The sequence below is a fragment of the Pituophis catenifer genome, unplaced genomic scaffold (genome assembly GCF_029215685.1).
Source record: "Pituophis catenifer annectens isolate HBS135680 unplaced genomic scaffold, rPitCat1.0.hap2 SCAF_3, whole genome shotgun sequence".
NCBI lineage: Eukaryota > Metazoa > Chordata > Lepidosauria > Squamata > Colubridae > Pituophis > Pituophis catenifer.
Genome location: NW_027256883.1, coordinates 208,738,648 through 208,766,332, shown reverse-complemented (window position 1 = coordinate 208,766,332; position 27,685 = coordinate 208,738,648). Strand labels below are relative to the sequence as shown.

Genomic DNA, 27,685 nt, shown 5'->3' with positions numbered 1-27,685 from the left:
TATCTCATTTCCAGCTCTGTCTCCCTAACCCTAACCAGAGAAAATGGTGGGGACCGGCTGCGCATGCAGTTAAATATTTTCAGGGAGGGCTTATTTTCGGGGAGGGCTTATTTTAGCACATGCACTCAAAAGCCCGATTGGGCTTATTATAATAGAATAGGATAGAATTTTATTGGCCAAGTGTGATTGGACACACAAGGAATTGTGCCGCCCTGCGTCTTCGGAGAGGGGCGGCATACAAATTGAATTAATTAATAAATAAATAGAATTAATAAATTTGTCTTGGTGCATACGCTCTCGGTGTACATAAAAGAAAAGGTACATTCATCAAGAATCATAAGATACAACACTGGTGGTTATAGGGTACAAATAAGCAATCAAATCATATTAGGAAACAATATCAATATAAATCGTAAGGATACCAGCAACAAGGTTACAGTCATACAGTCATAAGTGGGAGGAGATGGGTGATAGGAACAATGAGAAGATTAATAGTAGTGCAGACTTAGTAACTAGTTTGACACTGTTGAGGGAATTATTTATTTAGCAGAGTGATGGCGTTCGGGAAAAAACTGTCCTTGTGTCTAGTTGTTCTGGTGTGCAGTGCTCTATAGCATCGTTTTGAGGGTAGGAGTTGAAACAGTTTATGTCCAGGATGCAAGGGGTCTGTAAATATTTTCACAGCCCTCTTGTTGACTCATGCAGTATGCAGTATATATTATCCGGGGAGGTCTTATTTTCGGGAAAACATGATATGCCCTCTCTTATCTAACCATAGGCACTATCTCCTAGCCTGTTTCCCAAGATCTTTCCCACATGGCATTGCAGGTGGTAGGGAATTGTGGAGCTGTAGTCCCATCATAGCATCACAAGCAGGGTATCAGCTTGTGGCAGCTTGAATTAACAGGAGGAGCAGTAGAGCTAATTTAATAATTAGATGCTTTCTGGATATAACCCCTGATTCCTTTGCAGGATCAAAGTGTTCTCTCTTTTGTCTCACCCAACATTAGACTGCATGTTTCGAAGGACTTTAACCTACTTAATCTCAGCAGGTAACATCACCTGATTGACCTTACACGTGCAATAGGCTCAGAGCTGTAAGAAGCTGTTTAATGGGGAAAAAAAAGGACTAGGGGTGAGATGATAGCAGTATTCCAGTATTTGAGGGGCTGCCACAAAGAAGAGGAGGGTGAACCTATTCTCCAAAGCACCAGCAGGACAAGAAGCAATGGGTGGAAACAAATCAAGGAGAGAACCACCCTAGAATTAAGGAAGAATTTCCTGACAGTGAGAACAATTAATCAGAAGTTTTGGGTGCTCTATTACTGGGGGGTTTTTAAGAAGAGATTGGATAACCATTTGTATGAAATGTTACAGCATCTCCTGCTTGAGAAGGGGGTTGGACTAGAAGACCTCTAAGGTCCCTTCCAACTCTGTTATTCTGCTATTCTGTGGACATGGGTGGGAGATCACTAGACAAAGGAGCGGAAAAACTATCCCAGAAAAAAGGCATCAACAAATCATGTTTAGAATGATGTCACCAAAACTATATGGCCATAACTGGGAAGGTATGGAGGTTGAGCAAACTTGGAAGGAAAGAAGTTTTACCTTTGATCCTTGAGGGCCATCTTTACCTGCTGCTCCCTGGGGACCCATCAGACCCTGTAGACAAGCAGAAGTCTGATTTAGAAGGTACATTCCAAGCCAAAGCAATGATGACTTCTTGGCTACAGGTAGTCCTCGACCTATGACCACACTCGAGCCCCAAATTTCTATTGCTAAGCGAGACAATTGTTAAGTGAGTTTTGCCTCATGTTATATGCTTTCTTGCTACCACTGTTAAGTGAATCACTGCAGTTGTTAAGTTAGTCACACAGTTGTTAAGTGAATCTGACACTACAACTGTCATAAATACACACCAGTTGCCAAGGGTCCAAATTTTGATAATGTGACTATGGGGTTGCTACAATGGTCATAAGTGTGAAAACTGGGTCATAAGTCCCTTTTTTCCCAGTGCTGTTGTAATGTTGATCACTAAAAAAAATGGTTATAAGTCAAGGACTACCTTATTGGACCCAAATCTTATAAGTAGGCTTTTTATTTATCAAAGCAAATAACTGATATTTGCTTTGATAAATAAAATGTTTATTTTATTTTTCTCTCTTCCCCAATTCAGGAGGAATAAACCCAGGGATGGGCTTCAAAAATTTTAGCAAGGGGTTCTCTGACCGGTTGTTGGGTGGGCATGGCCATGGTAGGTGTGGCCTAGTTAGCCTCCTGCACCACTGCTTTTTGCCCTCCCTGGATTCTGGAGGCTTTCCTCGAGCCTCCGGGATGGCAAAAACAGCCTCCCCAGGCTCCGGAGGCCCTCTGGAGGCCAGAAATGGTCCCATTTCCAGCCTTCCTGAACTTCTGGTAGGCCTGTTTTTCACCCTCCCCGAGCCTCTGTGCGTGCCCTGCACTTACCTGCATCCAAAACGGGCCGCGTGGGGACTCCTGGGAGTGCGGGGTGGGGTGGGCGAGGCCAGCCAGGAGTGGGATTTGGGGGTTCTCCGAACTGCACAGAATCTTAGCTAGAGGTTCTCCCGAACCCCTGCGGACCTCCAGCAGCCCACCCCTGAATAAACCCAGCACACAACACCATACCACACTCACAAATACGCACACACAGATAGACACACAAAAGCACATGATATATTTTAAGAGAGTCTAGCTCATATGTATCTAAACAAGTTTGGTTGCAGAATAGAAGAGAGCCTTCTTGGAAGTGTCAGGCTGAATAAGAATTGGTTTCTTTAGCCTGCAGCCAAAGTCTCTTTGAATCTGTGGGTGGCTATGAGACAGAATCACAGAATTAAATGCTGGAAGGGACACTTCGGTCACGAAGCCCAGCACCTTATTCGGAGGAGATGCCTTAATTAAAGCATCACAGGCAGATGGATGATAGCTTCTGCTCCTCTAAAACATCCAGTGAAGGTCAGCCTACCCCCTCTCTGAGTCATTGGTTCCACTGCCGGATTGTTTTGTTGGGAAGTAGCTCAGAATTTGCCTTCCAGATCGAGGGACAACCAAAGAATGCAAATGAAGCATTCTCCAATTGCTTTTGTTTTAATTATGGATGTGTTAAAATTGCCCTACCCCTGCTGTAGAATGATTTTGTAAGTCGTCCTCGACTTACAACCATTCGTTCAGGGACTGTTCAAAGTTACAACGGCACTGAAAAAAGTGACTTACGGCCAGTTTTCACAATTGCAACTGTTGAAGCACGTCAAAATTTGGGCGCTTGAAACTGGCATGTTTTTATGACAGTTGCACTGTCCTGGGTCCATGATGTCACCATTTATAATCTTCCCAGCCAGCTTCCGACAAGCAAAGTTCATGTGGGAGGCCAGGTTCATTTAATGGCCATATGGTTCACTTAAAAAACTGCAGTAATTCACTTAACAACTGTGGCAGAAAGTTCACAAAATGGGGCACAGCTCATTTAACAACTGTCTTACTTAGCAATGGAAATTTTGGGCTCAGTTGTGGTAGTAAGTATTTGTATTTATAACTACTGTATTTGAGTTTTTCTGTGTAGACATGATCTTTACCCTGTGGTGGGATTCAGACGGTTCAGGCGAACTGGTAGTCAAATTGCTGGCTGGCCCCTCCCTTCCCCACCCCTGCCCCTTCCAGGAGTCCCCATGTGCCCCATTTTGGCTCCCAGGTAAGTGCAGGGAGGCCTCCTAGGCCCAAAATGGGGCACGGGCGGGGGGGAGTGCATTCCCCCTCATAGCCCATTTTTGCTCCCAGGAGGCTGCAGGGAGGCCTACTAGGCCCAAACCAGGGCGCGGGTGAGGGGATACGCCCCCTCCCTCCGTGGCCTGTTTTTGCTCCCAGGGAGGTACAGGAGGCCGAGTGCTGCCTGTCACACCCCCTGGCCACGCCCACCATGCCCACGCCCACCCAGCCAGTCATTAGGGCAGAGAACCGTTTGTTAAATTATTTGAATCCCACTACCGTCCTTACCTATTATTGCATTGTCTCAATTATACACTACCTCCCAAAACCTGCGAAGTCATGTCCTCAATTTACTCCCACAATGGAGCCAGGAATGTCAGTTCTATGTCATTGTGGTTATACGTCGAGGCACCATGTCACCAGATTCGATGTTACGATTGTTTTTATGAAAGTTGTAAAATCATCACCCTGGTTGTTAAGTGAATCCCATGGCTGTTAAGTTAGTAACACGGTCGTTAAGTGACTCCCCCACTGACTTTGCTTGTCAGAAGGTCGCAAAAGAGGATCACGTGACACCAGAACACTGCAACCGTCGTATATATGAGTCAGTTGCCAAGTGCCTGGATTTTGATCACATGACCTGAGGAAGCTGCAAAGTCATAAGTGTGAAAAATGGTCATAAAACAGTTTTTTTTCAGGATTTTTTTTTTTGTAATTTCTAACAGGCACTAAACAAAATGTTGTGAGTCGAGGACTACCTGTATCAACATTTGGGTTCATATGTAAGTTTAGGAAATGTGAACCAGATAAACTCAACATTCAAATGTAAAATAAAAAAATAAAACCTCCGTCTTTCCTAGAAACAGAATTGATGCAACTTAATTTCAAGAATGTCTTCTAAAAACAACACAACGCTCTTTGCTTGTTTTCCCCTTTCTCCAAATAAAGGCACTATAATATACGTTTGATCTTTTTTTAATTCAGGAGAGCATCTCAGAAGTGGGAACAAGGAAAATAGAGTTGTCGAATTCAGTTCCTCAGGGACAACATCATGTTAGCTTTCTTTTAAAGCTTCATTCATCTGAAAAATCTCTCTCCATAATCCTAGTGCTGTGATTAGACTTCCAAAGAAATGTCCGATTATATATTATACAACAAGGCAAGCTAAGATACGTAGAATATGATTTTGGCCCCCCAAAAAGAAAGAAACTGTTTAAAAACAAATAAGTCATCAAAAATGATCTGTTAGGAAATTGCTATTTTCTAACTAGTTGATCAGGCAATATATAAACTATCAATACATGTTTGTCAAAAGGTATTATATTGCTTTAAGACTGTATTGCATCATCCTGTATCCTGATTGGCTAAGCTCTGTAGCCAATATACTTAAGGAGAAGCCTGAATCATGGCTTGTGGACACTACACCATTTTATCTCCTTATTTGCTGTTACTCTCTACCTGTTCTCTCTGTATGATCACTGTTTGATCATTGCTACTTGTTGCTTTCTACTATTTATTGAATGTTTTAATACTGAACTTGTTCCTGTTTGAAACTCAAGAAGAACTGTTTTATTGTGTAATGACAACAACTGGTAAGAAGACTTTGTACTTGGAATATCCCTGAATTGATATTTTAACTATCGCCTTATCTGTGTATGACTTGGATTGTTACTGGACTTTGCTTTACTTTCTTTTAAAAAGTAAAAGACTACTACAACTCAGTATGTCAGTATATTAACTGTGGTTATTCACTCTCAGCCGCTTTCATGTGCATACTCAAGGGGTACTCTGCTCAATAACCCATAACATCGGTTATAAGCCAAGAATATCCTCAACATGATCCAAATAGAAATACACAATACAGGTAGTCCTCAACTTACAACAGTTCATTTAGTGACTATTTGAAGTTACAACGGCGCTGAAAAAAAGTGACTTATGACCGTTTTTTCACACTTACAACCATTGCAGTATCCCTATGGGTCGCGTGACCAAAATTCAGACTCTTGGCAACTGATTCGTATTTATGACCGTTGCAGTATCCTGGGGTCACATGACCACCTTTTGCGACCTTTGTGCAAGCAAAATCGATGGAGAAGTCAGATTCACTTAACAACCATGTTACTAACTGAATAGCTGCAGTGCTTCTCTTGACAACCATTGCAAGGAAGATCGTAAAATGGTGCAAAAGTCACTTAACAACTGTCTCGCTTAGCAACAGAAATTTGGGGCTCAATTGTGGCCATAAGTTGAGAACTATCTGAAATCCCAGATGTCAAGTACAGGGCAAACAAATTTAAGTAGCAGTCAGCAGGACAAAAGGGGGATGCAGAGAAAAGGAAGGGAATTTTCTAGAATTCTTTTTAAAGCCTTTATTTGTCTGTTTTGCTTTTTTAAAAAAAACAACAACATGTTTTTATAACTGATGTTTTCATTCCAACCTTTCCACTTGAGTGAAGTTTATTTTATGTACGTACATCTATTCTGTCTCTGGTTTTTTTGTTGGTGCTTTTATTCAATTTTTTTAAAAATGTAAGAGGAAAAAAGAAACCTCTAATAATTAATGTTTGCCAAGGCCTGTTGGCGCTGACAGAATAAATGATTGCAACAGAAGAGAAAATATGTAGCTCAGGGTTGAACTGTGGAATCCTTGGTACCCTCGGAGCTTGGTTGTTTGCTTGCAGCCATTTTGTTAGCCAACTACACCAAGGACTCCATATATACCATTCACGAAAAGCACCCATAAGAAATTCCCAGATAAGATAAAAAGACATTTCAGATGTCCCAAAGGCGTTTTTCAAAACACCACTGGATTTTGTTTCTCTTTGACGACATTTTGCTTCCCATTTAAAAAGCTTCTTCAGTTCTGACTGAATGGTGGAAGGATTATATCCTTTGCAGTCATCTGGTCATTAGTACTCTCTCTGAGAGTCGTTGAGGCCACGACTCTCGGCCCTCAGGGTCACCTGAATAGTGCAAATGGATGTGGAGCAGGGGTGAAATCCAGCAGGTTCTGGAGAACCGGTAACGGAAATTTTGAGTCGTTCGGAGAACCAGCAAATACCACCTCTGACTGGCCCCAGAGTGGGGTGGGAATGGAGATTTTGCAATATCCTTCCCCCAGGAGTGGGGAGGGAATGGGGATTTTGCCGTATCCTTCCCCTGGAGTGGGGAGGGAATGGGGATTTTGCAGTATTCTTCCCCTTCCACGCCCACCAAGCCATGTCCACCAAGCCACACCATGCCCATCAAGCCACGCCCACAGAACCGGTAGTAAAAAAATTGGATTTCACCACTGATGTGGAGCCTTTTGGGACTGCTGAAAGGACCATGTTGTAAACAGGAGATGGGTGATGTCATACCCCTCCGCCTCTATTGAGAGAGGGCTGTTCATTTTTAACATACATGGCCTCTTTGATCCCTCTTTCAAACTAGCGGTCCTCTCTATCCAGAATGTAGACACAATGACTCTCAGAAAGAGTGCTAATGACCAGATGACTGCAAGGAATATAAACCCTTCCATCCTCCACCATTCAGTCAGAACTGAAGAAGCTTTTTTGAATGAGAAGCGAAACATCTTCAAGGAAAAAGAAAGAAAGTCGAGTTGCCTCTTGGAAAAAGAAGCTTTGGAACAACCATGACCTGGATGACTGAGAATTTCCATAGATAATAAGACATTTCAGCGCAGTTAGAAAGCAAGTGAAGATCCAGATTTCACAATAGACAAAATTCGACTAACTTTCCTCAAAGCTGATGCTTTTTAGATATGTTGGACCTCCATCAATTTGGGATCTGGCTGCAAGTTATGGATGCTCAAGTCCAAATGGCTGGAGAGCACCTAGTTAGGAAAGTTTACATTAACTGAGACTTTAGAAGAATAAGGTGAGACAGAATTACCTGTATTCCTGGGCTTCCGCTGTCCCCTTTATCACCCTTAAGACCGGGTGGGCCCTTGAATAAAAATAAAACAGTGAATTTATTCAGTTTCAGTTTCAGTTTCAGTTTATTTAGATTTATATACCGCCCTACTCCCGAAGGTCTCATTATTATGAGACATAATAAATATCAGACAGTGTACCAGAGATGGGTTTCAGCAGGTTCTGACCAGTTCTGGAGAACCGGTAGCAGAAATTTTGAGTAGTTCAGAGAACCAGTAGTAAAAATTCTGACTGGCCCTGCCTCCATCTATTCTCTGCCTCCCGAGTCCCAGCTGATCGGGAGGAAATGGGATTTTGCAGTATCCTTCTCCTGGAGTGGGGAGGGAATGGAGATTTTACAGTATCCTTCCCCTGCCATGCCCACCAAGCCACGCCCACCAACCCATGCCACACCCACCAAGCCACACCCACAGAGCCAGTAGTAAAAAAATTTAAATCCCACCACTGCAATGTACATAGCAATCCCTCTTTTTGTTTTTGTTACCAACATCACTTGGAGAAGCTGGATGGGCCCAAGTCATCCAACCAGGGTTTTCAAGTTTGACACGAGAGCCAGTATGGTCTAGTATAGTGGCTAGAAACTTGGAAACCACGAGTTCTAGTCCTGCCTTAGGCATGAAAACCAACTGAATGACTTTGACCCAATCACCAGGAAGCAAAGAGTTCTAGTCCCACTTTAGGCATGAAAGGGTGTCTTTGGGCCAATCACCGGGAGACTGGGAGTTCTAAGCCATGAAATCCAGCTGGGTGACTTTGGGCCAGCCCCTTTCTCTCAATCTAACTCACCACACAGCATCATTGTTGTGGGGAAAATAGGAGGAGGAAAATTAGTTGGATATGTTCTCCACCTTGAGTTATTTGTAAAAATAAAAAAGGCAGAATTTCGTATACGGTATAGTGGAGTATAAGACGCACCGGAGTATGAGATGCACCTTAGTTTTTGGGGAGGAAAATAAGAAAAAAGCTGATTGGCAGGTGGATCGGCCTCCTGGAATACCCCCAATCAGCTGTTCCCAGAGGTGAATTTTAGCAACAGGTTCCTTGGTTGTGAGCTCTGTGCCTTGCTTTTTTTTCTGCCTCTGAAAGCCTCCGAAACAGAGCTTCAGAAAAAACTTTCTTTTCTGCCTCTGAAAGCCTCCGAAACAGAGCTTCAGAAAAAAAGCCTCTGAAGCTCTGTTTGGGGGCTTCTTTTCTGAAGCTTCGTTTCTGATGCTTTTTTCAGCCTCTGAAACCTCCTTTGAGAAGCTGGGCAGGGCTACATTTGGAGTATAGGACGCACCCAGATTTTCACCCTCTTTTTTGGGGGAAAAAGGTGTGTCTTATATTCCGAAAAATACAGTAAATATAATTTAATTAAAAATAAACATCTTAAGCAGTGGTAATTTGTAGGCAACCATGGCAAAAAAAAAAAAGATCATAAAATGGGGCAGAAATAATTTAACAACTGCCTTGCTTAACTATGGAAATTTTGAGCTTGACAGTGGTTGTAAATCGAGGATTATTCTTTTTTGTTACAACCACACATTTTTAAATCTTTCTCACTGACGGGAAAGTTGCAGCATCTTTTGAGTTTCATACTGTTGAGTCTGAACCCGGTTCCCAGCAGGAAAAGAGATTTTAACCCAGACTGAGATACAATGAGCAGACCTGCTTTTGCCCTGCCCCAAAATAATTCCATTGAAAAGCAAAGGACATCAGCCTGGGAACCAAATGTAGGTTAGCCTGCTCTATCCCGCTCCCTATAGCTACCTCTGGTTGTGAAAGTTGGCCGTTAAAGAATAGAATAGAATAGAATAGAATAGAATAGAATAGAATAGAATAGAATAGAATAGAATAGAATAGAATAGAATAGAATAACAGAGTTGGAAGGGAGCTTGGAGGTCTTCTAGTCCAACCCCCTGCCCAGGCAGGAAACCCTACCCCACTTCAGACAAATGGTTATCCAACATTTTCTTAAAAATTTCCAGGCATTCACAACTTCTGCAGGCAAGTTGTTCCACTGATTAATTGTTCTGACTGTCAGGAAATTTCTAAGTTGCTTCTCTCCTTGATTAGTTTCCACCCGGTTGCTTCTTGTCCTGCCTTCAGGTGCTTTGGAAAATAGCTTGACTTCCTCTTCTTTGTGGCAGCCCCTTAGAAGTTGGGGCTATCATGTCTCCCCTAGTCCTTCTCTTCATTAAACTAGACATACCCAGTTCCTGCAACCATTCTTCATATGTTTTAGCCTCCAGTCCCCTCATCATTTTGTTGCTTTTCTCTGCACTCTTTCTAGAGTCTCCACATCTTTTTTACATTGTGGCGAACAAAACTGGATGCAGCATTCTAAAAGGGTGGCCTTACCAAGGCATTATAAAGTGGTATTAACACTTCACGTGATCTTGATTCTATCCCTCTGTTTATGCAGCCCAGAACTGTGTTGGCTTTTTTGGCAGCTGCTGCACAGAGAAAGAAACAGAGAAAGTTTCTTTGTGTCATATAATATATGTGGGTATGTGGGTATATGCATAATTTTATATTTATTTGTTTGTTTGGTTATTTTTTATTTATTATTATTTTTGTCATGTTTATGTAGTGTATATTGGAGGTGGTGACCTGAGGTGATATTCAACCAGTTTGCACCGGTTCAGGCGAACCAGTAGTGGCGATCCAATCGCGGATGGGGATGGGCCCGACCTGCCTTGCCCTGCCCTGCCCTGCCAACCTGCCCCAGCTCCAAGTCATGCTATTTAGGCACATTTTTGAGGCCGGGCGCATGTGCAGAAGGTGCGCGAGTGAGTAAAGTGCATGTACGGAAGCCCAGGCGCATGCTCAGACAGTGCGGATGCACATGAAGCGTGTGTGCGCGGCGAAGGTTAGTGAAACCCACCCTTGGGTGTCCCCTTTGAAAGCTGGATGCAACAAAATTTTATTTTAATGTATGTCGAGTTGTGTACATTTAAAGTGACAATAAAATTATTGTAAGTCTAAGTTTAAACAAGGCAACCCCTCAAATATTGGAAGACTGCTATTATGTCTTCCCTGGTCTTTCTCTTCACTAGACTAGCCAGGCCCAGTTCCTGTAACGGTTTGTTTGGAAGAGTTATTGACTGGACATTATCATGTTTTTTTTTTATATTTATTTATTTATTTATTTATTTATTTATTTATTTATTTATTTTTATATGCCGCCCTTCTCCAGAGACTCAGGGCGTCTTACAATGTGTTAAGCAATAGCCTTCATACTTTTTGTATATTTTATACAAAGTCAGCTTATTGCCCCCACAAACCGGGTCCTCATTTTACCCACCTTAGAAAGGATGGAAGGCTGAGTCGACCTTGAGCCTGGTGAGAATTGAACTCGCAGTAATTGCAGGCAGCTGGATGTTAAATGCTGCCTTAGTAGGAGGCATTAGCCTCCTACGCCACTCAGGCTCCTATTTGAAATATCATGTTTGAAAGAACATGAAGGGTGGACACCATCAAAGCTAACACCAGCCAGAGCATTAAAAAAAAAATCATAGAAGTAGTGCAAGATAGGAAGATGAGGAGGGCCCTGGCCCACAGAATTGCCAAGAGTCAGACACGACTGAATGGATAACATCACCACCACCACCATCATCAAACACTTAAGCCAAGTTAGGAAATGGCCAGTTACTGCACATGCACAACATGCTATGGTTTAGCTTTAACCATGTTTATTTTTCCGGTGGTTTAATTATTTATTTATATTTCGTATTTCTTAACTATCAGTTAAGAGAAGGGCTCTGGGTGATGTACAGTCGAATCAAGAACAGTAACATTCAAGCCAGAATGAATTTAAGACTAAAAAGTTTTAAACTTAAAAAAAAAAAACATTATAAAGTATGCTATCACAAAAACACAAAATCTGGATAGCCTGCTGTTCGATGTGCTGGACTCCAGAAAATTCAGCCATTGGAATTTAAGTGTGTTTTGGAAACACAAGCAGAAAATAGGACCTAAAGGCAACTCCACAGAAATTTGAAATCTGAATGCAGTTTTCTTTGGCTGAAGCCAATCTATTTCCATACTAGAAATTTATAGCATCTGTGGAGTTCTCCAAATACTGTTGTGCCAAAATAATACTACTGTGGACAGGCTTTATATTACTTCAATAATGGCTGGGTAAGACTATGAAGGTGCTATAAGTCAGCGGTGCAGAGCTGGACTGTAATGTGAGTCCGGGATGAGGAATAATCTCATTTCATTCTTCCTTGTTCAGATATGTAATTCAAAAGCTGGAACAGTAAAAGGGATAATGGGCCAGAACACACAGTTCAGAGGTGGTATAGAGCAGGTTCTGACCAGTTCTGGAGAATTGTTAGCGGACATTTTGAGTAGTTTGGAGAACCGGTAAATACCACCTCTGACTGCCCCCCCCCCCCGATCTATTCTCTGCCTCCTGAGTCCCAGCTGATTGGGAGGAAATGGGGATTTTGCAGTAACCTTCCCCTGGAGTGGGGAGGGAATGGAGATTTTGCAGTATCCTTCCACTGGAGTGGGATGGGAATGGAGATTTTACAGTATCCTTCCCCTGCCACACCCACCAAGCCACGCCCACAGAATTGGTAGTAAAAAAAATTTGAATCCCACCACTGACACAGTTGTAGTTGATTGGTTGGAGAATGCAGGTGCCTGCATGCGGAATGGGACAACCTGCCACAGTCAACTTGCTGCAGCCAACTTACCATGACCCATTCGCCATGGCCAATTTGCCATGGCCAAATTACCATGGTCACCTCGCTGCAGGACAACTCCCCACAGCCAACTCCTATGGGACAATTTAACAATTCTATTCAATTATTTCAAATAAATAAAAATTATTTTAATTGTTGTCATTCTGTCGCTCCTTTTGCATCCTCTCTTTAATGATTCTATTCCACGATTTCTTTGATATTAGTGTAACTCTTGTCCTGCAGCGAGTTGTCCTGTGGTAAGTTGAATGTGATGAGTTATCTTGCAGCAAGTTGGCCATTGCAAGTTGGCCATGGCGAGTTGGCTGTGGAGAATTGTCATAGACCACCTGCATGAGGCAATTTACGTTATGATTGGTTGCTGGGTATAAAGGGGGAGTTTCCCTTTTTTCCCGCCTTTTTCTTCTGTGTGCTCTGTATGTCGTTCTATGATTTACCTCATGTAGTGATGTACCTGACTTTCTTGTTTACTCTAAATACAACTGTAAAATATATTTATTTATATAAAACTACAAGTTCATGTCAGCATCTCTGACTTCATTTGGCTGTGCAATTCTCTGACGTTCCTTCGACCAGAAAACTCATGACCTACGAAATAAGCCAGCAAAATTCAGAACCCAGCAGATAGCAAGGGAACAAAGAAGGAAGCTTAGAGAGCATGTCCTCTTGTGTGAATTACAATTTTATTTATTACTTATTTATATCTCACCTTTTATTATTTTTATAAACAACTCAAGGCAGCAAACATATTGAATACTTCCTCCTCCTCCTCCTATTTTTCCCAAAACAACAACCCTGTGAGGTGGGTTAGGCTGAGAGAGAATGACTGGCCCAAAGTCACTCAGTCGGCTTTCATGTTTAAGGTGGAATTTAGAACCCACACTCTCCTAATGATGGGCCAAAGTCAGCCAGTGTCAGCGTTTCAGCGCTGGCATAGAGAGGAGAGATAAGCTCTGAACTTTTGCCTGCTAAATCCCTTTGAAGCTCGGTCGTCGTGGAAATGAGGAGGGGGGGACATTCCTGTGAAATGACGAGACAAGAAGTCAGGAGAGTGACTTGGAAGATAGCCAATGAGAAGCAGAGACTTGGGGATCGGAAAGGGAGGGATTGGGGGGCAAAAGGTCAGTTTTGTCCGCATCGAGTCATGATCCGGTTGCTGTGCTTGAATAAAGAAAAGATTTCCTTAAAGATTGGCAGTTTGGGAATTCATTTATTTTGAGATAGCATCGAAGTCTGACAGCCAGTTGGTTTTCATGCCTAAAACAGAACTAGAACTCCCATTCTCCTGGTGATTGACCCAAAGACACCCAGCCCACTTTCAAACCTAAGGCAGGACTAGAACTCACAGTCTCCTGATGATTAGCCCAAGGTCACCTATCTGGCTATTATGCCTAAAGTGAGACTAGAACTCACAGTCTCCTGGTTTCTAGCCTGGTGCCTGAACCACTAGATGAAACTGGCTATATAGGAGACCGTTTCTCCATTATCAAAATTGCTGAGGTTTAAAATACGCTATTTTTTCCCCAAAAGCTATTGCTATGTTCGTTATCTGAACTACAATGTTTTAACCCGACCTCAAAGGAAAAGAAAATAACTTACAATGGGGCCTTGCACGGTTAATCCTTGCGAACCTGGGGTCCCTTGGTGTCCTCCTGGCCCTTTTGGTCCAGCTTGGCCCGGAGGCCCTGGTTCCCCCTAAGGAATCAGAGAAAATAAAGAAACACAGAAAAAACATGATCTTCCAAGCATACCAAACTCTAATACAGTCTTGGTTTGCTAACACCAAATTCAGAGAAGACGGAAGACAACGGCGAAGAAGGATAGAAGCCATTTTTCCACTCAAATCTTATGAATCAAATGCATGAATAATTAGGGGTCCTTGGTGAGTTTGGCTGTTTTCTTGCAGTCTTTAAAAAAAAATATATGCGTAGGTTAGCATAATTGTGCCTAAGGGTTTATGGAGAACGTAAAGGATAGAACTTGGCTGAGACAATCTAATCACAGCTGAGCTTTGAAATAAGGATTTGAAGTAAGGTTTAGTTTCTTGACAGGTATACTCTTTAGCAGGGGTGGGATTGAAAAATTTTAGCAACCGGTTCTCTGCCCAAGTGCTGGGTGGGCGTGGCCTACCTGGCCTCCTGCACTGCAGCGGGGGGGTGCTTTCACCCTCCCCAGGCTCCGGAGGCTTTCTTTGAACCTCCAGGTGGGCAAAAAATGGCCTTCCCCAGGCTCCAGAGGCCCTCTGGAGGCTGGAACCAGGCCCGTTTTTGGACTTTAGGAACTTCCAGGAGGCCTGTTTTTCGCCCTCCCAGAGCCTCTGCATGGGCCCTGCACTTACCTCGCATCCAAAACGGGCCACGTGGAGACTCCCGAGAGGGGCGGGGCAGGGTGGGCAGGGCCAGCCAGTCCTTGCAACTACCGGTTCGGTGAACCAGATGCAAAATTAGCATTCAGTTCACCTGGACCAGTCTAAACCGGCTGAATCCCATCAATATTACTATATAACCTCCATTTAACAGACCTTAATTTAATGCAGTTGCTCAGAGATAACTGGAATATTTTTTGTTTGACTCTTGACTTCCATTTAATGGACATCAGTCCATTAAATTGAATGTTTACACATTACACTGATGTATTATTGTGAATAACTCCATTGCATTACATACATAATCACGCGAATGTCAGAAATTGATGTAAACAGTACAAGTTAATGCAAATGACATAAAATTTAATGAGTGTGGTAGATTTAATTGACACCTGCCCTCACAATTAAATTGAGGGTTTTTGATGCCACAATCCATTTAACTGGGCAAATTAATTCTTTGCCAGATGACTATTTATAACACCCTGCGCAAATTCTGGTTGCTTCTCTTTTGCCTTTTCTATGAAATGATGATTTGAGTTCTGGGACCAGAAACCCAAATCTCTATTTTGTCATTGCTTCCTCTGCTTCTTTCAGTCACTCTTTGGTACGTGCTGAAGTCATGGTGATGGAGTTTTGACTTTTTTTTCTAAAGCTTTCAACATTGCATATCAAGGTTGTTTGCTATTTCCAGCCACTGATTTATTGCACAACTCTGGATCATTCCGGAGGTTTTCACACTGATTTGGTAGGCAGTAGATGGAAATACACCATGGGCATAACAAAATAGCAAAGCAAAAGTTGGTAATAAAGTCATAGAGAAGCCTTGGGCTCGATACTTGTCTTACTTTAAGGACCAACTCTTCTTGTATTCTGGGAACATAGAGCATAGAATAATAGGGCTTAAAGGGACCTTGGTGGTCTTCTACTCCAATCCCCTGCTCAAGCAGGAGACCTTATACCACAGTTTTGCAACCTTAAACACTCAAAGAGCCATTTGGACCCGTTTCCCACAGAAAAGAAAACATCAGGAGCCACAAAACCCTTCCCATGCCTGACTATTTCTTGAGCGGCCACAAAACTAGTAGTTGAATTAAATGTTCTGTTTTCTTCTGAAACTTTTTTTTTCTTGGATTTATCCATGTTCTGTCCCCAACCACACGCGCACACACACCAACAGACGTCCAAGAGTTAAAGACCAAACCAGCCGGCAAAATCCTTTTCCTTATGATAACGGAACTTGGCAACAACCTAGTGGCTGCCTGCCAAGAGTTTATTATTTACGAAGAGGAGAGATAACGTCTCCCCACTTCTGGTACATCAAAAGAAACAGCTCAATAATTACGGAGTCAATTAAGTCCAGAGATAATCCAGCAAAGTCTATAGCAAAAGTCCGGCAATGCAGAATGGCATGGAAGCTTTCAGCTTTGTTCGTCACAAGGTTTGACTGGCCACCACGCTCCCTTTTATATCCTGTGGGGTGTGGTCCAGTGACTCAGTCTAATCTCAGGCACGCCTTTTCTTCTGTTGCACGTGCTTATCTCTGCGACGCTGGCGTGGATCCAGCCAAGACTCATTACCCTCATCACTGTCCATCTGTGGCTGCGTGGACGTGCTTGGCCCCGGCCCTATCTCTTGCCCTTTGGCGGACACCGAAGGCATTGCCAGAGAGGAGGGTCCTGGAGAGGGAGGCCTTGCCAACTCCTCTCCTTCACTCTCGGAGTCCTCTCCTGCCGATGACACAGGCTCAGGTAACGGAGCCACAACAATCCATGGTTGGCCTACCAGGGGTTGAAAAGCTCAATAAATCGCGTGCCAGAGGGTGTCACACATTGGCGGTTGTGATGTATATTTTGAGTGACAGGGAGCCGCAGCAGAGGGGTGAAAGAGCCACATGCGGCTCCAGAGCCTCAGGTTGCTGACCCCTGGTCTGTGGAGATTCTCAGTCATCCAGGTCATAGTTGTCTCAAAGGTGCTTTTTCAAAGGCAACTGGACTATATTTTCCCTGAAGAGGAAGAAGAAGATGCTTCACTTCTCATCCAAGAAGCTTCATTGGTTCTGGCAGGATGGTGGAGGTGATGAAAGGATACAAAAATACAAAGGATATGAATATATGAATGGTACAAAAATATGGAGGATGTGAAGATATGAAGGATATGAAGGATACAAAGATACCTAGGATACCAAGATGTGAAGGATGCAGAGATATGAAGGATATGGAGATATGGAGATATGAAGGATATGAAGATGGTAGAGGCGATGGAAGGATGACTGCAAAGAAATATGATATTTCCATTGCCCCCACCATCCTGCTAGAACTGATGAAGCTTCTTGGATGAGAAGCGAAGTGTTTTCTTCTTTCTTCCCTCAAGGAAAAAATAGTCCAGTTGCCTTTTGAAAAAGCACCTTTGAGACAACCAACATCCACTTTTATTGAGTCTTCTACTGGTGTCTGATGTCAGGTCAAAAGACCAGGTCAAAGTTCAGTTAAATTGATCTATTGCTTTAGTCCAGGCTCAAGAATCTTCTCACTTAGTGGCTGGTATCTGCTTAAAGTTAGATAACAGTCAATGACAACCAAGGAGAGCCTTGGTACTACAATGGTTTAAAGCACCCTGTTATTAACACAGCTGCCTGCAATTTACTGCTGGTTCGAATCTCTCCAAGGCTCAAGGTTGACTCAGCCTTCCATCCTTTCTAAGGTAGGTTAAATGAGGACCCAGTTTGTGGGGGCAATAAGCTGACTTTGTATAAAATATACAAAAGTATGAAGGCTATTGCTTAATGCACTGTAAGCCGCCCTGAGTCTCCGGAGAAGGGCGGCATATAAATCAAATTAAAAAAAAAAAAAAAAGGAGGGTGGGACTTAGTTCACTATGTAGGGACTCTAGATTGTTAGTACTACTTTATTCTGCTTTGGTAAGACCATAGATGTTGAGACTCTAGAAAGAGTGTAGAGAAGAGCAAGAAAGATGATTAGGACTGGAAGCTAAACTGTATGATGAACGCAATAACTAGGTATGTCTAGTCTAATGAAGAGAAGGACTAGGGGTGACATGATAGCAATCTTCCAATATTTGAGAGGCATATTGAGGGAGACAACCTATTCTCCAAAGTGCCTAAGGATCCAGCCTAGAACTAAGGACAAATATCCTGACAGTGAGAACAATTAATCAGTAGAATGGCTTACCTCTGGAAGTTGTGAGTGCTCCATCACTGGAGGATTTTAAGAAGAGATTGGACAACCATTTGTCCAGAATGGTATAGGGTCTCCTGCTTGAACAAGGTGTTGAATAGAACAGTGGTCCCCAACCCCCGGTCCGCGGACCGGTGCCGGGCCGTGGAGTACCTGGCACCGGGCCGCGCAGCGGCCGGGGGACATAAACGCTGCAGCGCAAAGGCTCCTGGGCCGTGCGCAAAAGCTCCTGGGCCGTGCTCAATGGGCCGTGCGCAAAAGCTCCTGGGCCGTGCCCCCACCCCTGCGCGCGCTCAGCGGGCCGTGGCGATAAAAAGGTTGGGGACCACTGGAATAGAAGACTCTATGGTTCCTTCCAATTCTGTTATTCTGTTATCCCTCTTTTCACCCCACCCTTAGGTTCTGCCCCTCCTTCTCCCATATCTGCATATTTTTGGCTTTTAGATGATATGTTTTCCACCAGGACAAATCCTTATAACCTGTATCAGAAAAAGCACTTGTTATAGTCCCAGTTGTAGGCTCAACTGATTAAACATGATGGAACAAGACTCATTAAATGAGATACCTAGCAATCCATGACTAACAAAAGATATTGGAGCCACACAGTGAAGTCCCTACACAATTATGGAAGCTCACTGAGAAACTTTACACCAGTCCCAAAGTTGCTTTTTCAAAAGGCGACTGGGCTTCTTTTTTCCTTGAAGACATTTGGCTTGTCAGCCAAGAAGCTTCTTCAGTTCTGACAGTCAGAACTGAAGAAGCTTCTTGGCTGAGAAGTAAAATGTCTTCAAGGAAAAACAAAGGCCAGTTGCCTTTTGAAAAAGCACCTTTGGGACAACCATGTCTTGGACGACTGAGAATCTCCATAGATTCTTGCACCAGTCGTTCTCTCCCAGCCCAGCCTTATGTAAGCTCCTGATGGAAAAATGGACATTAATCTAGGAAATAAATTCTTTGTTTACACAGCACTAGCATATCTCAGAGTAAGATCCAGCCATTTCTTCCCAGCACGTGCTTGTTTTCTGTGCACGGTGGAAATAATTCAAATATACAATAACTTTCCCCAGCTGGCTGCAATAATATTTTTTGGGAAGGAACAATTGATTTTGCTAAATTCAGACGGAGCTCTTATTCTCTTCCTTATCATCCAAAAACTCATGAACTGAAGCTGATGGAGATATAAAAATCACTGGGTTTCCTAAAAATTATATTCTTCAGTTTGGGAAGGTTGTTCTGAAATTCTGCATACCACTTTTTTTTTCAACCTCTAAGTTTTGCCTTAGAGGACCTCGAAAAGGGATTAGAATCCTGAAGTAATTTTTTTTTTCGGTTTCTTGGACATAAACTTGTCATTCAGATGCCTCCTAACATGCTATGGCCTGGTTCCTTATTTTCATTGTCTCCTTTTAGCAAAATAAGTAAAGGGGAAAAAAAAACCCCACAGATTTCCCCTAAAAGATCCATTAAATAAGGCAATATATGCAGTTCTTTAGAAAGTTTCTGCAGTGGAATTTTTTCTACTCCATTTGACAAGACAGTAGAAAGAGACTGGGATATACTTAAGGGAACAATTCCCAATTAATCTATTATACTGGAACATTGTTTTCGTTCTTTTTGTTATTGCTGTGTGAGTCAGAAAGTGGTTGCCTTTTGTAAGGCTATGTCACAACGACCTTGGGAGATGGAGGGAAGAGATGCTGCCTAGAGAACAGTCAGATAACAGGGAGGGGAGCCCTCAGCTGCATAATGGACAAACATTGCTAGAATTCCCCATACTGGCTGGGGAATTATGGGAGTTGAAGCCCACAAGTCTTAAAGGGACCAAGACTGTACACCACTATTCTACACACAAGGACTGAGATTGATGCCTCATTGAATTCTTAGGGGGGGGGTAGAACCCCAAGCACCCCTTTCACCCAACAAAATGTAATTCAGTGGTGATAAACACACTTAGGCAAGAAAAACCAAATGCACAGGTATAGAATAGATGGTACCTGTCTCAACAGTAGTAACTGTGAGACGGATCTAGGAGTCCTAGTGGATCAATGCTTAAATATGAGCCAGCAGTGTACTGCAGCTGCAAAAAAAAAGTCAATGCAATCCTACATTGGATTGCAATCAACAGAGGACTAGTTTCAAGATCACATGAAGGGGTTAGTACCACTCTATACTGCTTTGATAGGCCCGCCTTTGGAATACTACATCCAGCTCTTTCACACCTCTGTTGCAGCTCCCTGTCACTCAAAATATGCGTCACAACTGCCAATGTGCAACACCCACTGGCACATGATTTATTAAGTTTTTCAACTCCCGGTAGTCCAACCACAGATAAATCCAAGAAAAGAAGAGTTTCAGAAGAAAACAGAACGTTTAATTCAACTACATATGCTAGTTTTGTGGCCGCTCAAGAAATAGTCAGGCAAGACAAGGGTTTTGTGGCTCCCGGTGTTTTCTTTTCTGTGGGAAACACGTCCAAATGGCTCTTTGAGTGTTTAAGGTTGCAGACCCCTGTCCACAGACAATCGGATGTTGGTTGCTTTCAAATTGCCCCACATCGCCTCCCGCTCAATAAGTTATTGATTAATTCTGATGTCACACAACTTACCTTGGGGCCAGGCTCCCCCTGTTCTCCCTGGATGCCCCTTCGCCCAGGGTTGCCCTGCAGAAGGAAGACAAATCCACAGAATGAGTTCCTAATTATAAAGAAGAAAGGGACTGGATTAAAATACAGCTATTTATGGACAATTCCATCTCAAAGGCACCAACATATTCTCTATTTTCTGTTTCTCCAGCTCATGAGAAATGTGAAAGTGAACCTCAACCATTTTGAGAACAGAGTAGAAAAAACAGAAGCTTCTGTTGCAAGAAAAGAAGACCTTGGAGATATCAGAAATCAGATTTGGATAACAGTATGAAGACCGTCTCTTGAGTAATTTAGAATGCTGATAACATGGAAGGAAAGAAAAAGAGTCTGTCCCCAACCACACGCACACACACCAACAGACGTTCAAGAGTTAAAGACAAACCAGACCAAAATCCTTTTCCTTATGATAACGGAACTTGGCAACAACCTAGTGGCTGCCTGCCAAGAGTTTATTATTTACGAAGAGGAGAGATAACGTCTCCCCACTTCTGGTACATCAAAAGAAACAGCTCAATAATTACGGAGTCAATTAAGTCCAGAGATAATCCAGCAAAGTCTATAGCAAAAGTCCGGCAATGCAGAATGGCATGGAAGCTTTCAGCTTTGTTCGTCACAAGGTTTGACTGGCCACCACGCTCCCTTTTATATCCTGTGGGGTGTGGTCCAGTGACTCAGCCTAATCTTGGGTACGCCTTTTCTTCTGTTGCACGCGCTTATCTCTGCGACACTGGCATGGATCCAGCCAAGACTCATTACCCTCATCACTGTCCATCTGTGGCTGCATGGACGTGCTTGGCCCCGGCCCTATCTCTTGCCCTTTGGCAGACACCGAAGGCATTGCCAGAGAGGAGGGTCCTGGAGAGGGAGACCTTGCCAACTCCTCTCCTTCACTCTCGGAGTCCTCTCCTGCCGATGACACAGGCTCAGGTAACGGAGCCACAACAAAGAGGATGACAACCAGCAGCAAAATGGATGGAGTTGATTAAAATAGCAATGGGTTTTGATAACGGAGAACATTTGTGACTCAGAGTAGAAATGAGGAGTTCTTGGTGCTTTCTGAGTAATAAGACCATTCCCACTAACACTGGCAGGGCAAGCCACTAGAATATAAACTGAGAGCAAATCCCCCTTCTTACTAGCACTGATGATGTTACCTACCCTGTTTCCCTGAAAATAAGGCCCAACCATAAAATAAGTCCTAGCATGATTTTTCAGGATGCTCGTACTATAAGCCCTACCCACAAAATAAGCCCCAGTTAAGATTGTCAGCTAGATGGATGGCTTGGTGGGCGTAGAGTGGCTTGGTGGACGTGGCAGGGAAGGATACTGCAAAATCTCCATTCCCACCCCCCTCCAGGGGAAGGATACTGTAAAATCCCCATTCCCTTCTCACTCCTGGGGGAAGGATACTGCAAAATCCCCATTCCCACCCCACTCTGGGGCCAGTCAGAGGTGGCATTTGCCGGTTCTCCGAATCACTCAAAATTTCCGCTACCGGTTCTATAGAACCTGTCAGAACCTGCTGGATTTCACTCCTGCCTCCAGGATTCCTTCCAACTCTGTTATTCTGTTACTGACCTGCTGTTGTCAGCACAGGAGAACAGCTGAAAACTTTGCCTTGGCAATTATCCAACCTCCATTTCCCAACAATGGGAAATAGCACTCTTAACTCTGCGTGCCTTTATTTTGTCATGCCAGATGCAGGGAACTTTGTTAAATGTGAGCACGGCTCTACAAGGGAGAGTGGCTTATTACAGTAATAGGTGGATGTGTGTCTCCCATTCTCATTTCACAAAGTGCTCCTGACTTCATCAGCTCTCATCTGTATTCCAATCACTTGCAACCGAAATGGCTAGAAGAAAAGAGAACAGGCCCAGGCTTTCTATGGACTGGGGAAGGAAAGGCAGAAATCCTTCCAGCTTCATTTACTGCAGGAGCCACCCCTGCCAACCCAAGACCTTTGAGGGTGTTCAGGAGACATTTTCAACCTGGCCTGTGCTTTTTAATTTTTTTTCCCCTTTTAATCCTTTGAATTATTGACTCAGCTTAGCCAGAGCTCAACAGAGGCTGCTTTGCGTTTCCAGCACAGATGCACAACTGGAAAGTGAGCTGACAACACGCAAGCTTTATTTACAAAGAGTTGATTCGGGGATAGAGGGGTCTCCTTGTAGGAAGTTAGCACCCACCCCTTTCCTAGAAGAATGAAATATTTTAGGAAATATTAAAAAGGCAGAATATTATGTTTCCCTGGATGAGAAATGGAGAACCATGTTTTAAAGACGAAGCAGCTCCCACCTTCTTGCCCCCCCCACCCCTTGTCAATGGGCCAGAGGCAGAAACTCAATCTTTGTCAATGGACCATCATCTGCAACACAATAGGACCCATCTAGCAACAGAAACTAACACAATAGGACCCATCTAGCAACAGAAACTCACCACATGGCACCTGGGAAGATTACATCAGCCAGCAAGGCTAGCTAAGACCCCCACCCCCTGGGAGTCTGACAACCAATCAGGATATTCTTTTGGGGCCCCAGGAAGTTCAAAGCCAGAGAGAGCATAAAACCTGGGGACTCGTTGCATCTCGCCCCTTTTCTGCTCAGGAACTCAAACCATGTGATCCTGTCCACCATTAAACCATCTTTCCAAGCAGTCTCCATGTTTCCAGTGTCTTTTTCCCACTTGGAGCTGAACCCAGAAGGATAATTCTTCTAACATCCTGTTACTCATTTCAGTTGGACTCTGCGTGTGTGTACACATACTGGTGTCATTGTTTGAAGAAGATCCATTATCCTTTGAGATCATCAAGAGATAGTGCTTGAACAAAAAAGTCTGAATTTCAAACTGTGGTTTTGCTGAACACTAGGCAGGGTATTGTTATAATTATCTCTAAGAGCCTTGATGGTACAGTGGTTAATGAACCCTGTTATTAACACAGCTGCCTGCAATTTCTGCTGGTTCGAATCTCTCCAAGGCTCAAGGTTGACTCAGCCTTCCATCCTTTCTAAGGTAGGTGAAATGAGGACCCAGTTTGTGGGGGCAATAAGCTGACTTTGTATAAAAAATATACAAAAGAATGAAGGCTATTGCTTAACGCATTGTAAGCCGCCCTGAGTCTCCGGCGAAGGGCGGCATATAAATCAAATTAAAAAAAATAAATAAATAAAAAATAACATCCATTACCATACAATAGAATCATAAGGCTGGAAGGGACCTCGGAGGTCTTCTAGTCTAACCCCCTGCCCTCCCCATGCCCAAGGCTGAAGTCCTTATACCATCCCAGACAAATGATTGTCCAATCTCTTCTTGAAAAACTGGAGCGATGGAGCACCCATAACTCCAGGGGGCAAGCTATTACATTGATTAATCATTCTCACTGTCTGGAAATTCCTCCTTATTTCCAGGTTGGATCTCCCTCTGGCAAGCTTTCACCCATCGTTTCTTGTCCTGCCCTCAGTTGTTATGAAGAATAAACCGAGGCCCTCTTCCCAGTGGCAGCCCTTGCTTGAGGCTCCAACTGGTGCAGAATGCAGCCGCACGGGGGATTATGGGAGCGAGGGGGCGCTCCCATGTGACACCTCTCCTGCGTGAGCTGCATTGGCTTCCAGTGGTCTTCCAGGTGCGCTTCAAGGTGTTGGTCACCACCTTTAAAGCGCTCCATGGCATAGGACCTGAGTATTTGTGGGACCGCCTTCTGCCGCCGATAGCCTCCCACCGACCAGTACGCGCCCACAGAGAGGGACTCCTCAGGGTGCCATCAGCCAGGCAATGTCGGCTGGCAACCCCCAGGGGGAGGGCCTTCTCTGTGGCAGCTCCTGCCCTTTGGAACAATTTGCCCCCGGAGATACGAAGGATATCGGATCTCCGGGTCTTTCGCCGTGCCCTAAAAACTTTTCTTTTCCATCAAACAGGGCTGGCGTGAACCCCCCCCCCTTTTTTTTTTAGCCTTTTAAATTGTCAATGGGTTTTAGTTTAAATGTCTTAAAGTTTGGGCCAAAGTCATATAATTCTTTTAAAAATTTTAAATTTTGTATTGGTATGTGTTTTAGTTCTGGCTGTGCACCACCCTGAGTCCACTAGGAGAAGGGCAGGATACAAATTGAATAAAATAAATAAATAAAATAAAGTACTGGAAGATGCTGTCACATCACCCCGGGGTCCTTTTCTTCATTAGACTTGACATAACTAGTTTCCTAAATCATCAAATGTTTTAACTTCCAGACCTCTAATCATCTTAGTTGCTCCTCTCTACACTTTTTCTAGGGCCTCAGCATCTTTTTTGACCCATGGTGACCAAAATTGGATGTAGTATATTCCAAATGTGGCCTCAAATGTAGATCTTGAATTAGAGTTTCTACATGAAACACATTCTGCTTCCTTTGAACTATCTTAAATATGTTATTGGGGAATCAATCCTTACATTTCAATTTCTTTTCTCAAGAAGCAACTGGACTTTTTTGTTTTTCTTTGAAGATGTTTCGCTTCTCATCTCACAGATGAACCTCCAAGTGGCCTCAACCAGAGGTGGGTTTCAGCAGGTTCTGACCAGTTCTGGAGAACCGGTAGCAGAAATTTTGAGTAGTTCGGAGAACCGGTAATAAAAATTCTGACTGGCCCCGCCCCCATCTATTCTCTGTCTCCCGAGTCCCAGCTGATCGGGAGGAAATGGAGATTTTGCAGTAACCTTCCCCTGCCATAACCACCATGCCATGCCCACCAAGCCATGCCATGCCCACCAAGCCACACCCACAGAACTGGTAGTAAAAAAATTTGAATCCCACCACTGGCCTCAACGACTCTCTAAAAAGAATGCAAACGACCAGCTGTCTGCAAGGAATATAAACCCTTCCATTCCCCACCATCCAGTCAGAACTGAAGAACTTTCTTCTGATGGGAAGCGAAACATCTTCAAAGAAAAACAAGAAAGTCCAGTGGGACTCTTGAAAAAAGAAAAAAAGCAAATTTGGGACAACCATGACCTGGATGATTGAGAATCTCCATAGACACTTACATTTCAAAGTTTGTGAAATTTGATACCAACTCAAGGATGCCTTCGTCCTTTCACACCCAAGACATCTTACAATGCGCTAAGCAATAGCCTTCATACTTTTGTATATTTATACAAAGTCAGCTTATTGCCCCCACAAACTGGGTCCTCATTTAACCTACCTTAGAAAGGATGGAAGGCTGAGTCAACCTTGAGCCTGGTAAGATTCGAACCTGCAGTAATTGCAGGCAGCTGTGTTAATAACAGGGTCTTTAGACCACTGTACTACCCTTATCTTGCAAGTTGGAATCAAAATACCTGTCGCTTTCATTGAAATCCACTTGAATAACCATCCAGTTCTCATCAAAATTTGAGTTGAGGTTTTAGGGCTCAAACCTACAGAAGACAATCCTCTCTTTAAAGATATTCTGAATTTGAAGGACTATCCAAACATAGTCCTTAAAGACAAAAAGGCATATTAAAATTGCCCGGGATAGATAGTCCTTGACTTACGATCAGAACCGAGCCTAAAATTTCTGTTGCTAAGCAAGATAGTTAAGTGAATTTTGCCCCATTTTGGGACCTTTCTTGCCATAGTTGTTAAGTGAATCACTGACGTTGTGAAGTTAGAAGCAGGGTTGTTAAGTGAATCTGGCTTCCCCATTGGCTTTGCTTATCAGAAGGTCATCAAAGCTGATCACATGACCCCAAGACACTGCAACCGTCATACATATGAGTCAGTTGCGAAGCATCTAAATTCTGATCGTGTGACTATGGGGATGCTGCAACGGTCACATGAAAAATGGTCATAAGTCACTTTTTTCAGTGCAGTTGTAACTTTGAACGGTCACTAAACAAACTGTTGTGAGTCAAGGATTACCCGTAACCAAAGAAGATTAAGGCCACTTCAAGACAACTTGCTTTTCTGTTACCTATACCTTCTGGCCGTGTAATTTTAAATGAAGCAGATTTAAAGAATGGAATGGAATGGAATGGAATAGAATAGAAGAGAAGAGAAGAGAAGAGAAGAGAAGAGAAGAGAAGAGAAGAGAAGAGAAGAGAAGAGAAGAGAAGAGAAGAGAAGAGAGAATGGATAGAATGGAATGGAATGGAATGGAATGGAATGGAATAGAATAGAATAGAATAGAATAGAATAGAATAGAATAGAATAGGATGGGATGGGATGGGATGGGATGGGATGGGATGGGATGGGATGGGATGGGATGGGATGGGATGGGATGGGATGGGATAGAATAGAATAGAATAGAATAGAATAGAATAGAATGGAATGGAATGGAATGGAATGGAATGGGATGGGATGGGATGGGATGGGATGGGATGGGATGGGATGGGATGGGATGGGATGGGATGGGATGGGATGGGATGGGATGGGATAGAATAGAATAGAATAGAATAGAATAGAATAGAATAGAATAGAATAGAATAGAATAGAATAGAATAGAATAGAATGGAATGGAATGGAATGGAATAGAATAGAGAATGGATAGAATGGAATGGAATGGAATAGAATAGAGAATGGATAGAATGGAATGGAATGGAATAGAATAGAATGGAATAGGATAGAATAGAATAGAATATTTATTTATTTATTTATTTATTTATTTATTTATTTATTTATTGCGATTTATATGCCGCCTTTCTCCCTAGGGACTCAAGGCAGCTTACAAAATGACAACTTCAATACAAATCACAATACAATACAAAATTAAAATCAATAACCCAGTTAAAATAGAATAGAATAGAATAGAATAGAATAGAATAGAATAGAATAGAATAGAATAGAATGGAATGGAATGGAATGGAATGGAATGGAATGGAATGGAATGGAATGGAAAACTAGACTAGACTAGACTAGACTAGACTAGACTAGACTAGACCAGACTAGACTAGACTAGAATAACTTTATTATCACTTTGAATGTATACTAATTGGCATACATTAAAGTGAAATTCCGTTGCATACAGGTCTCAAAGGGTCATTACTTCCAATATGCACTACATAATATAACAGAATAAATAAATAAATGCAGATAAATACAGCATTATGCATATACCCACATATATTATATGTCACAGAGAAACAACACATATAAGAAACAATACACTGACTACATATGTTCATCAGA

At 42.9% G+C, this 27,685-nt stretch overlaps 1 protein-coding gene across 1 annotated transcript in view; it reads right to left on the bottom strand.

Annotated features, from left to right (window-relative positions):
• Positions 1-27,685, bottom strand: part of COL20A1 (collagen type XX alpha 1 chain) — a 210,074-nt gene that overhangs the window by 23,731 nt on the left and 158,658 nt on the right. Inside the window, exons 29-32 of the mRNA XM_070941127.1 lie at positions 20,514-20,567; positions 13,949-14,044; positions 7,618-7,671; positions 1,609-1,662 (exon numbers count right to left, since the gene is read on the bottom strand). Of these exons, the coding sequence (XP_070797228.1) occupies positions 1,609-1,662; positions 7,618-7,671; positions 13,949-14,044; positions 20,514-20,567 (258 nt within the window). The remainder of the gene's footprint in view (positions 1-1,608; positions 1,663-7,617; positions 7,672-13,948; positions 14,045-20,513; positions 20,568-27,685) is intronic.